At 46.1% G+C, this 12,482-nt stretch overlaps 1 protein-coding gene across 2 annotated transcripts in view; it reads right to left on the reverse strand.

Annotated features, from left to right (window-relative positions):
- The window catches only part of RUFY1 (RUN and FYVE domain containing 1), a 58,190-nt gene that overhangs the window by 5,471 nt on the left and 40,237 nt on the right, over positions 1-12,482 (reverse strand). For both annotated transcript variants that reach the window (XM_027076931.2, XM_027076930.2), the window contains 4 exons: positions 5,761-5,858; positions 3,560-3,679; positions 2,822-2,951; positions 219-313 (listed from right to left, as the gene is read on the reverse strand). In XM_027076931.2, coding sequence (XP_026932732.1) covers positions 219-313; positions 2,822-2,951; positions 3,560-3,679; positions 5,761-5,858 — 443 coding nt within the window. The remainder of the gene's footprint in view (positions 1-218; positions 314-2,821; positions 2,952-3,559; positions 3,680-5,760; positions 5,859-12,482) is intronic.

Raw genomic sequence — 12,482 nt, forward strand, 5'->3', positions numbered from 1 at the left:
CAGCAAGCAGCCTGCCCCCCACCCGTCTGGTTCACCCATCTGGGGTTTCTTAACGCGTTAAACCAGCATTGCGTCCTCGAGGCCTGACCTCCACCTGGCAGGCCTCCTTCCCAGCCCTCCCTTCCACGACAACACAATTTGGTTCAGGGCCTGGTGGGCAGGCTGGTGTGACTCCAGGGGGCGGTGCAGGGGGCAGGTGAGGGGGACTGGGGTCTTACTGGCTGAGGTGCAGCCCCATTTCCTGGAGGGCCTGTTCCTGCTCCTCGCAAACCTTCTGCAACTCTGCCTTCTCGTCCTGGAGCTCCCGCAGCTCCTAAAACGAACCGACCAGATGCCTGATACGCTGACAGTCTTTTTCTTTCTTTCTTTCTTTTTTTTTTTTTTTAAAAGGTTTAGCGATCACAGGGGCACCTGGGTGGCTCAGTCGGTTGGGCGTCTGACTTCGGCTCAGGTCATGATCTCGTGGTTCGTGAGTTCGAGCCCTGCATCGGGCTCCATGCTGACAGCTCGGAGCCTGGAGCCTGCTTTGGAAGCTGTGACTCCCCCTCTCTCTGTCCCCTCCCTTGCTCATGCTCATGCTCTGTCTCTCAAAAAATAAATAAACGTTAAAAAAAATTAAAAAAAAAAAGGCTTAGCGATCACAGCAACAAGAAGGGCAGAATGCTTTTCAAGCGCAAAAAGCAGTTTTGTTGTATGAACCGCACTCCAGACGGAGTTACTTCATGGGTTACTTCTCACCAGCCTGTTTCTCCAGAATGGGCAACTGCAAGGTGAATGCTACAGGGGTGGCCCTGCGGTGGGGACAGTGACATGGAGCAGGAAACAGCTCCATTCAAACAGTCCTCCTCCCAGGGCAAACAAGGCTCTGCCCATCTGAGTTGCTATTAAAGGACTGTTTAAACACAGAATTACCTCCAAAAATACACAGGTGAAACTTCTATAGAACTGTAGGTCACTTGCCCAGGGAAGGCTTGTCTGGATAGTGTTTTTTGGAAAGGGCTGGTCGTGAGTGAGTGAACAAGGCTGATGAAGGCCCAGATTGGGATCTCATTCTCGTGCATGTGGGGAGAGCAGCTCACACAGTGACAACCATCGTAACCTGAGAACAGGGCACCTTGACACAGGCTGGCGAGGGCCAAGACAGAAGACCCAGGACAGTGCAGTTCAGGGCTTAGGCCTAAGTGGTGGGCACTTCCCTCCCAGCCGCCCCAGAGCCTGCTGTCACAGGCACACGGCACAGGGCACCCCGCTGATGTCAGATACATTTTGTTTCTCGTGTGTGTATGTAAGTGCGGGTGGGAGGTGGGGAGGGCAAGCGATTCAAATCTTACACCAAAGTAGTTGGGAGTGGAATAAAGGAGGCACGATGCAGAACGTTCTGGGAGTCCTCTTCTGCCCTCCATTTCTTCTCCTCCCTTTTCCAAGCCTGAGAGGCTCATGAGGAACTTCTCCCCTCCCCAGGGGTCCTCCCCACCCCTGGCCTAGTGGGCTCCCCAGCAAGGGGCTCTATAGACACTTTTCAACAGAAACCAAAGTGCCTTTGTTGGCTCATTCAGATTGTGCAGCAGGACCCATTACCATGTTCAGCACAACGAGATCCGGGTCTGGGAGCTGCCCCAGCCTCAAGGCCCTCCGCCAGGGCAGGTGTGGTGCGGAAGGCATGCCAGTCCCACCAGGAGAGGCTGCAGTAGCCAGGGACACCCCCTAGCAGGCTGCAGCTGCTCCCACCAGCATTGTGGGGACCTCCAGCCTTTGCGGGAGATGCCTGGCGATTTTATCATCGGGGAAGACTTGTAGACTGCCTGGGTTCCCTGGGAGATCTAGTTCTGCAACCAGACAGAGATGCCATTCTGGCACCCCAACATCTCTCTCCCTGAAGCTTTCCATAGGATCCAGGCCTCACCTTCACCAGAGGACCGAGGTGACTCCAGGCAGAGACTGGTTCGGTTGGCTTCCCAGGGGTGGCCCAGGCCCAGAAAGTTCTGGGGAACCAGGATACCTGACCCTAGGCCGAGCCCCTCTGGGGTGGAGGTGTGGCACTTGGTGGAAGATGTTCATGCTTACTGTTTCCTCTCTTGCAAGCCCGCCACCCATTCTCACACAGTAGCTGGTGACGGTCTTAAAATGAAGTGGGCCATGTACCTCCCCCACCCCCTCCATGCCCCCAACAGCTTCTTACCGTGCTCAAGATAAGATCCAAATCCCTTCGTGCAGCTCTGGGGGCCCGAGATCGGTCTGCCCACCTGAGGCCTCAGCTCCAGTGCTTCCTTCTTCCGCTCGCCACACCTCAGCCTCATGGCCCTTCTTTCTGCTCCTTGACCACGACAGACCCTCACACTTCCTGCTATCTGCCTGAGAGGTTCTTAGCTTGGACCTGTGCATAGCCGTCCCTTGCTGTCATTCAGATCCGCCCGTCACTCTTCCCAGACCACCCCTGCCCACAGCAGGGAATGTTCTGTTCACAGCACTCATCCCTGAGTGTCTGGTGTGTGCACCGGCCGCCCAGAGCAGCAGCTCCATGGGCACAGCTCTGGCTCTGTGGTTGCAGTTTCCAGAGACACTGGTAGCTCTTTTTCTCCCAAGGATGGCTGCCTTACTTTTCTTTTTTTTTAGTTAGTTTGTTTGTTTATTTATTTATTTAGAGAGTGAGTGAGTGAGCAGGGGAGGGGCAGAGAAAGGGAAAGAGAGAATCCCAAGCAGGCTCCATGCTGTCAGCACACAGCATGATGTGGGGCTCCAACTCATGAACTGCGAGATCGTGACCTGAGTTGAGATCAAGAGTCCAACACTCAACCGAGCCACCCAGGCACCCCTGCCTTACCTTTTTTAATCCTTCCACTTGCTGTAGCTCTGCTCGGAGCAGAGAGGAAGTGTCTTTCTCCAGCTGTAATTCTCGTTGAAGAGCCTGTCTTTGCTCTTTTTCTGATTTCAGCTCTTTCTCTAGACTTGAGCTGTTTTCCCAAAATGAACTGGAGTTAGTCTCAGTGGGAGATTTGCACGGAAACTGCACAATCACCAACCCAATTCACCACACAGGGAACGGGGAATTGGAATTGGCATCGTCACATGCGTATCTAAACCCGTCACTGGAGCAGGGCTGCCTGCCCCTCCACAGGGGACACCGGGACCCCTCAAGGGGAAGAAGGGCAGGTGCACACTTGACTGCATGTGAGCCGAAAGAAAGCAAAAGGGCCTGGGGACACTTAGGGCTGCACCTGTGGGATCCCCTACTGAGGCAAGACCTGGGGCGTGGGGGGTTGCAACACGAGTTCTGCTTTTTCCAACCCAGAGCCAGCTCCCACTGGAGGACACTGGGGGTGGGGGCAGGAGAAAGCTACTGGACCCCCCCACCCCCCGCTGCTCACCAGCCAAGCGGCCCTGGGACATTCCTGAACCCCCAAACCAGCTCTCTCATTTGTGAAACACAGACATCTGTCACTCATCACTGGGCTTTACACGCACGCTCAAACCCTCATTCCAGCCTCGCAGGAGATGAGGGTTAAACTTCGAAGAGGCCACGGCACGCCCCCCCCTGCCCCCCACCGGGCCGCCCGCCTACCACTGCTCATGCAACTGTGAGAACTGCTGCTGCAAAGCACACGTCCGGCCGCCCAGCTCCTGCTGCAGCCGGTGGCTCCGCTCCTCGGCCCCCTGCCTGGCCCTTTCAGACTGCCGTAACCTGCACCGAAGCAAGCACATCTGCATAAGGAAAGGAGCCACCCTCGCCACCGAAGGTATCGTGCTTTCCTGTTCTCGTGGCTTTCGTTGTAAATATGCACACAGTAAGATTGACTCATGCGTGTGCCCAATTCCCAGAGTTTTTAGCACACGGATAGACCCATGGAACCACCATGGTGATCAAGAGACAGAGCAGTTCTGTCACCCCTGAAGGCTCCCTTCCCACCCCTGACCCCCGATCGGCTCTGATACCATGACTTTTTCTTTTCCAGAGTGTCGTATAAGTGGAATCATACTTTATATAAATAACGTTTTAAGCCTGGCTTCTTTCTCTCAGCTTAATATCACTGAAATCAAGTTTGTGGATCAGTGGCTCATTCCTTCCTCTGCCTGAGTACTATTTCACTGTACAGGGTACCAGTTTGTTCTTACTTCACTCGATGAAACACCTCTAACTCGCTTCTAGTTTTGACAATAATGAATAGACCTGCTACAAACATTTGTGTATGGGCTTTTGTGAGGACATTAGTTTCCATTTCTCTTGGGCTGATACCCAGGAGTGGGATTGTTGGGTCAGATGGAAGAGTAAGGTTAGCTTTATTTTAAGACACTGTTTTCCAATGTGGCTGTACCATTTGGCATCCCCACCGGTCACGTAGGTGAGTTCTAGTTGCTCTGTAGCCCCGTCAGCACTCGGTATTGTCATTAAAAAGATATTTAGCTGTTCTAACAGGTGTGTAGTAGCATCTCACTGTGATTTTAACATGTACTTCCCTGGGGGTGCCTGGGTGGCTCAGCTGGTTGAGTGTCTGCCTTGGCTCAGGTCCTCATCTTGCGGTTTGTGAGTTCGAACCCACAGAGGGCTCACTGCTGTTAGCACAAAAGCCCACCTCTGTCCCCCTCTCTCTGCCCCTCCTCTGCTTGCACTCTTTCAAAAATCAATATTTAAAACAAAACATAACAAAACATGTACCTCCTTGATGGCTACTGACACTGAACATCTTTTTGTGTGCTTATTTGCCATCCCTACGTCCTCTTTGGCGAAGTGTCCGTTCAAGTCTTTTGTCCATTTTTCAACTGGGTTGTCTGTTGAGTTTTGAGAGTTCTTTATATATTCTGGAGACAGAATATATAACTTTGTCAGTTAAGTGATTTGCAAGTTTTCTGTCAATCTCTAGCTGGTCTTTTTATTCTCTTAACCATGTCTTTCATAGCACAAAGGTTTTACCTTTTGATAAAGTCCAACTTATCAAGTTTTTCCTCCCATGGACACCATGCTTTTCAAAAGTATTACTTTTTTTTAAGTTTTTATTTATTTATTTTGACAGAGAGAGAGAGCAAGAGAGAGCAGGCTGAGAGAGAGAATCCCAAGCAGGCTCTGCAGTGCCAGCGCAGGGCCTGGCATGGGACTCGAACTCATGAACCGTGAAATTATGACCTGAGCCGAAATCAAGAGTTGGACACTCAACTGACTGAGCCACCCAGGGGCCCTGGATCCCATGCTTTTATGTCATGTCTAAGATCTCTTTGCCTAATCCAAGATCACAAAGATTTTCTCCTATGTTTTCTTCCAGAGGTTGTAAGTTTTAAGTTTTCCATTTAGACTTATGATCCATTTCCAGCTAATTTTTGTAGAAGATAGGAAGTATACAACCAAGCTCCATTTTTTTTTGCTTATGCATGTCCGATTGTCCCAGTATCATTTATTGAAAAGATTTTCCTTTCTCCCTTGAACTGCCTTTGCACCTCTGTAAGAAAATCAGTTGCCATATTCGTTGGGGTCTGCTTTCAGGCTCTATTCTGACCCATTACAGACTGATGTTTAAGTGTGTCGGTGACAAGGAGCTCACTGTATGGGTCTGACTCCTGAGAAGACAATGTGATACAGTCACCCAGAGATTGATTAAGGGAATACACACTTAGGCAAGGATGGGAATCCAGCCCCCTTGCTCAGCAAGACTACAATCCCAAAGGACTTTCATCCCAAGTTGTCTGACCTTTTGAGAGAGACTCTGAGTAAGTTCCCAGGCCTGGGGAATGTCCAGCACCTTCTAGGGAGTATCTGCCACAGGGAGTGATTACCTTTCTTCCATCTGTTTCATGCTGGACATAACCTGGTTGGTTTTTTCTTCAAAAGATGTGATGGCTTCATTCTTCTGCTGTAAACAGCTCTCTGCATTCTGCAAAGGCAAGGAAGAGGGGTCACACTCTGCCTCTCTCTCACTGCTGTGCCCGCTCAGGGTTAAGAGAGGGTTTGATGATTCAATCTGTACTTTCACAACATTTCTAGGAGCATTTCACTAATTGCTGGTCTTTCCCATAGCACTGGAAGACAAACTGGACTGAGGCTCCCAGCTTTATCCACACAAAGAAAGGCCAAAAAGGAAGTAATAAGCTTTTTGTTTCCCTCTATGAAAGGTCCATGCTCCTTTTTAAAAAAAGAACTTCAGAGTGAGATCTGACAGTGTTGCAGAGCTGTTCCTACATGCCAAGCACACCTACGAGTTCATCGGGCCCTTGCAGGTTCTTGTGGCCGGCTGGTCAGCCCCAGTTCCCTAAGCACAGAGGGAGGCTGGCACAGATGTGCGATACAGCAGATTTACACCCACAACTGTGTGACTTCTGAATCCAGGCATGTACCGGGGGGCCCAGGCAGGGGGCGGGGGCAGGCAAAAAGCACTGTGTCCCTGTGTGTCTATAACAGACACTTTTAAAATAAAAGGATACGGAAAGGCTGATGACAGAAGGAAGTCCTAATAAGTTCCTAACATAATATAGACTGTATTCTTGGACCTTAATATAATACAGTTAGACATTAACAACAAAAGAATGGCTAAAAATGCCTCATATCTTAGAAACTAAACTACATGGCATATCACTAAAAAGCTGTTGAGCTAAAAATGTAAACCAGAGGACTAATTAAGAAATACTGAGAGGTAGGGGCACCTGGGTGGCTCAGTTGGTTAATTGTCCGACTCATGATTTTGGTCCAGGTCATTATCTCATAGTTCGTAAGTTTGAGCCCTGCATCAGGCTCTGGGTTGACAGCCTGGAGCCTGCTGGGGATTCTCTCTCTCCCTCTCTCTCTGCCCCTCCCCTACTTGTGCTTTCTCTTTCAAAAATAAATAAACTTAAAAAAAAAAAAAAGAAATATTTAGAGGTAAAAGCCAGTGAAAACACTATGCAATATTGTATGGTATTGAAGATGCACTGAGTGGAAGACATATCCTAATTTTACACACCACTAAGCAAGAAAAAACAGCTACTTAGAACATGTGCCATTGACTATAAGATGCATGGAGGTTTCAGAGAGGCTGAGCTGTGAATAAATGTGCTTCTTAGGTGATATACTTTTGTCAAAATTTGAGGGCCACAGCTAAAGCAGCTGTGTGGGTCATTTTTAACTTCAAATAACATCTTTTTTATTTTTATTTTTTAAAGCAAACTACCCCCAGCATGGGGCTTGAACTCACAACCTTGAGATCAAAAGTCACATGCTCTACTGACTGAGCCAGCCAGCTGCCCCCAAATAAATTTTTTTATGAAATAAAAAAAAAGATAAAACAGATGAGCTAAGCATGCATTTCAGAAGATGAAAATAAATTACAGAGCAAACGCAAAGAAATCAGAAAGAATATAATAAAGGGGTACCTGGGTGACTCAGTCAGTTAAGCATCTGACTCTTGATTTTGGCTCAGGGCATGATCTCATGGTTGTGAGATTGAGCCCCCCAGCGCAGAGCCTGCCTGGGATTCTGTGTCTCTCTGCCCCCTCCCCTGCTCAGGCCCGTTCTTTCTTTCTTTCTTCTTTTTTTAATGTTTATGTTTGAGAGAGACAGAGCATGAGTGGGGGAGGAGCAGAGAAAGAGAGAGACACAGAATCTGAAGCAGGCTTCAGGCTCTGAGCTGTTAGTACAGAGCCCGATGTGGGGCTCGAACTCACAGATCATGATGTGGGCCAAAGTTGTACGCTTAACCGACTGAGCCACCCAGGTGCCCCTGTTTCAAAATAAACTTATAATAAACTTATAATAATGTATAATAAGCTTAACAAACTTATATAAAAAAAGAAAACCTTAAAAAAAGAATATAATAAAAGGAAGGGTGGAAATCAATGAAACATGGAACAACAGACAATACAGAATATTAGGAAAAAAGGTGGTTCTTTGAAAAGATTATTGCCAATGATCACCAGCAACCACCAGCAGCTAGGGGACAGGGATGCTTACAGTCCTTCTCACAGCCCTTAGAAGAAAGCAACTGTGCTAATACCCAGCCTCAGGCTTCTGGCTTCCTGACAGTGTGGAGTCTGGTTGGGATTCTCTCTCTCCCTCTCTCTGCCCCTCTCCCGCTCCCACTCGTGCACGCTTCTCTTTATCTCAAAATGAATAAATAAACTTTAAAAAAAATGTTATATATGAACCTTATGGTAACCACCAATCAAAAACCTATAATAGACACACAAAAAACAAAGAGAAAGGAATATAAGCACAACACTATAGGAAGCCATCAACTGCAAGTGAAGAGAGCAAGAGAAGGAATAGAGAATAACTACAGAAACAACCAAAAAACAACAAAATGGCAATAAGTACACACCTGTCAGTGATTATTTATTTATGAGAGAACATATGCATATTTACTTATTTATTTTTGAGGAGAGAGCGAGCCCAAGAAAGGGGCAGAGGTGGGGAGAGGGAGACTCTTAAGCAGGCTCCACTGTGAGCCTTGATCCGATGACCCTAAGATCATGACGTGAGCTGAAATCAAGAGTCGGATGCTCAATGGACAGAACCATCCAGGCGCCCCAAGTAATGACTTTAAATTTAAATGCTCTATCTGCTCCAGTCAGAAGACATAGGTAGGGTGAGATGAATGGATAAAAAACCAAGACCTGTCTATATGCTGCCTATAAGAGACTCACTTCAGATCTAAAAACATATACAGACCGAAAGTGAAGTGATAGAAAAACATATCGCACACAAATGGAAGCAAAAAAAAAAAAAAAAAAAAAAAAAAAAAGCTGGGGTAGCAGTACCCATGTGAGACTAAAATAGAATTACATGATGATAAAGAGATCTAACAAGCTGAATCCAGCTTGAGGATATATGTCCAGCAAAAGAATATAAAAATCATAAATCTATGCACCCAACATGGAAGCACCTAAATACATAAAGCAGCTAACAACAAACATTAAAAAAGAAACTGACAATAATACAATAGTAGGGGACTACTTACATCAATGGATAGATCATCCAGGTAGAAAATCAGTAAGGAAACAGTGGTTTTGAATGACACATTAGAGCTGATGGACTTAACAGATATATACAGAACATTCTATTCCAAGATAGCAAAATACACATTCTTTTCAAGTGCACATGGGACATTCTCCAGGATTGATCATGTCAGGCCACACAAGGAGTCTCAATAAATTTAAGAAGACTGAAATGATATTAAGCTGCTTTTCTGACCACAATAGTATGAAACTTAAAATCAATTATAGAAGAAAACCTGGAAAAGGCACAAACATACAAAAAATACACCAAAAAAACCTGGGGAGGCTAAACAACATGCTACCAAACAACAAATTGGTCAACAAAGAAATCAAAGGAGACATTAAAAAAAAAAAAGCACCTGGAGACAAATGAAAATGGAAACACAGTGGTCCAAAATCTTTGGGAGGCAATAGAAGCAGTCCTAAGAAGGAAATTTATAGGGATACAGGCCTACCTCAAGAAACAAGAAAAATCTCAAAGAAACAATCTAACCTCACACATAAAGCAACTAAAAAAAGAAGAGCAAAACCCAAAGTTAGTACAAGGAAGGAAATCATAAAAATAAGAATGGCTATAAGTGAAATAGAGACTAAAAAAACAATAGCAAAGACCAGATGAAACCAAGAGCTGGTTCTTTGAAAAGATAAAATTGATAAACTTTCAGCCAGACTCGTCAAGAAAAAGAGGGCTCAAATAAATAAATTCAGGGGCATCTGGGTGGCTCAGTCAGTTAAGCGTCCGACTTCGGCTCAGGTCATGATCTTGCGGTTCATGAGTTTGAGCCCACATGGGGCTCTGCATTGACAGAAAGACCCCAGTTGGAATTCTCTCCTTTTCTCTCTCTGCCCTTCCCCTGCTTGCGCTCTCTCTCTCAAAATAAATAAACTTTATAAATACATACATACATACAGAAATGAAAGAGAAAAAGTAACAGCTGACACCACAGGACTGTAAGATACAACTATGAAAAATTATATGCCAACACATTGGACAACCTAAAATAAATGGATAAATTTCTAGAAACTTAACGATCTTCCAAGACTGAATTAGGAAGAAATAAAAATCTGAACAGACCAGGGCACCTGGGTGTCTCAGTTAATTAAGTATCTGACTTTTAAAAAAAAAATTTTTTTTTTAATTAACATTTATTTATTTTTTGAGAGTCAGAGAGAGACAGAGCATGAGCAGGGGAGGTACAGAGAGAGGGAGACATAGAATCGGAAGCAGGCTCCAGGCTCTGAACTGTCAGCACACAGCCCGATGCAGGGCTCAAACCCATGAATTGTGAGATCATGACCTGAGCTGAAGTCGGTTGCTTAACTGACTGAGCCACCCAGGCGCCCCCTGACTTTTTTTTTTTTTTAATTTATTTTTGAGAGAGAGAGAGAGAGAGAGAGAGAGAGGGAGAGAGACAGAGTGTGAGCTGGGGAGAGGCAGAGACAGAGAGGGAGACACAGAATCTGAAGCAGGCTCCAGGTTGAGCTGTCAGCACAGAGCCCGATGTGGGGCTTGAACTCATGAACTGTGATTTCATGACCTTAGCCAAAGTCAGATGCTCAACGATTGAGTCACCCAGGCACCCCAGGCGCCCCTCAAGCACCCGACTCTTGATTTCAGCTCATGTTCTCATGGTTTGTGAGTTTGAGTCCCACGTTAGGCTCTGAGCTGACAGTGCAGAGCCTGCTAGGAATTCTCTCTTTCCCTGTTTCTCTGCCCCACCCCACCTCTCAAAATAAATAAACTTAAAAAAAAAATCTAGGGGTGCCTGGATGGCCCAACTGGTTGAGTGTCTGACTTCGACTCAGGTCATGATCTCACACTCATGGGTTTGAGCCCCGCGATGGGCTCTGTGCTGACAGCTCAGAGCCTGGAGCCTGCTTCGGATTCTGTGTCTCCCTCTCACTCTGCCCCTGCCCCACTCGCACTCTTTTTCTCTCAAAATAAATAAACATAATAATAAAAAAAAATCTGAACAGACCAAGTTCTAGTAATGAAATTGAATTTGTAATAAAAAGAACTCCCAACAAACACAAGTCTAGGACTGGATGGCTTCATAGGTGAATTCTACCAAACATTTACTTAAAAAAGAATTAAAGGGCACCTGGGTGGCTCAGTAGGTTAAGCGTCTGACTTCAGCTCAGGTCATGATCTCACAGCTTGTGAATTCGAGCCCCACACAGAACTCTCTGCTGTTGGCATGGAGCCCACTTGGGATCCTCTGTCCCTGTCTCTTTATGCCCCTCCCCCTTTCATTCTTACTCTCTCTCTCTCAAAATAAATAAACTTTAAAAAACATTTAAAGAGGGGCGCCTGGGTAGCTCAGTCGGTTAAGTGTCTGACTTCGGCTCAGGTCATGATCTCGCGGTCCGTGAGTTTGAGCCCCGCATTGGGCTCTGTGCTGACAGCTCAGAGCCTGGAGCCTGTTTTGGATTCTGTGTCTCCCTCTCTCTCTGACCCTCCCCTGTTCATGCTCTGTCTCTCCCTGTCTCAAAAATAAATAAACGTTAAAATAAAATAAAATAAAATAAAATAAAATAAAATTAAAAAAAAAAACATTTAAAGAAGAGTTAATACTCCATCTTCTCAAACTATTCCAAAAAACAGAAGAGCAAAGAAAACTTCCAAATTCATTCTGTGAGGTCAGCAGTACTTTGATATCAAAACCAAAACACAGGTCCTACCAAGAAAGAAAACTACAGGCTAACATCCCTGATAAACACAGATGCAAAAATTCTCAGCAAAATACTGGCAAACTGAATCCAACAATATGTTAAAAGGATCATTCACACGATCAAGTAGGATTTATTCTAGGATACATAGCTGGTTCAGTATCTGTAGATCAATCAACGTGATACATCACAACAAAATGAAGGATAAAAACCATATGGTCATCTTAATAGATGCAGAAAAAGCATCTGATAAAATACAACATCCGTTCAATAAAGTACGTTTAGAGGGAACACACTTCAACATAATAAAGGCCATATAATGAGAAACCCACAGCTAACATCAGATGCAATGATGAAACACTGAAAGCTTTTCCCCTAAGGTCAGGAACAAGACAGGATGTCCACTCTCACCACTTTTACTTAACATAGTACTCCAAGTCCTAGCCAAGGCAATCAGACAATTGAAAGAAATAAAAGGCAACCAAGTTGGGAGGGCGCCTGGGTGGCTCAGTCGGTTGAGTGTCTGACTTCGGTTCAGGTTATGATCTTGCAAATTGTGAGTTTGAGCCCCTTGTCAGGCTCTGTGCTGACAGCTTGGAGCCTGGAGCCTGCTAGGGATTCTGTCTCCCTCTCTCTCTGCCCTTCCCCACTCATGCCCTGTCTCTCTCTCTCAAAAATAAGTAAACATTAAAAAAAAAAAGGCGGGGCACCTGGGTGGCTCAGTCGGTTAAGTGGCCCACTTTGGCTCAAGTCATGATCTCAAGGTCCATGAGTTCGAGCCCCGCAATGGGCTCTGTGCTGATAGCTCAGAGCCTGGAGCCTGCTTAGGATTCTGTGTCTCCCTTTCTCTCTGCCCCTCCCCT

This window comes from Acinonyx jubatus, chromosome A1 (assembly GCF_027475565.1).
Source record: "Acinonyx jubatus isolate Ajub_Pintada_27869175 chromosome A1, VMU_Ajub_asm_v1.0, whole genome shotgun sequence".
NCBI lineage: Eukaryota > Metazoa > Chordata > Mammalia > Carnivora > Felidae > Acinonyx > Acinonyx jubatus.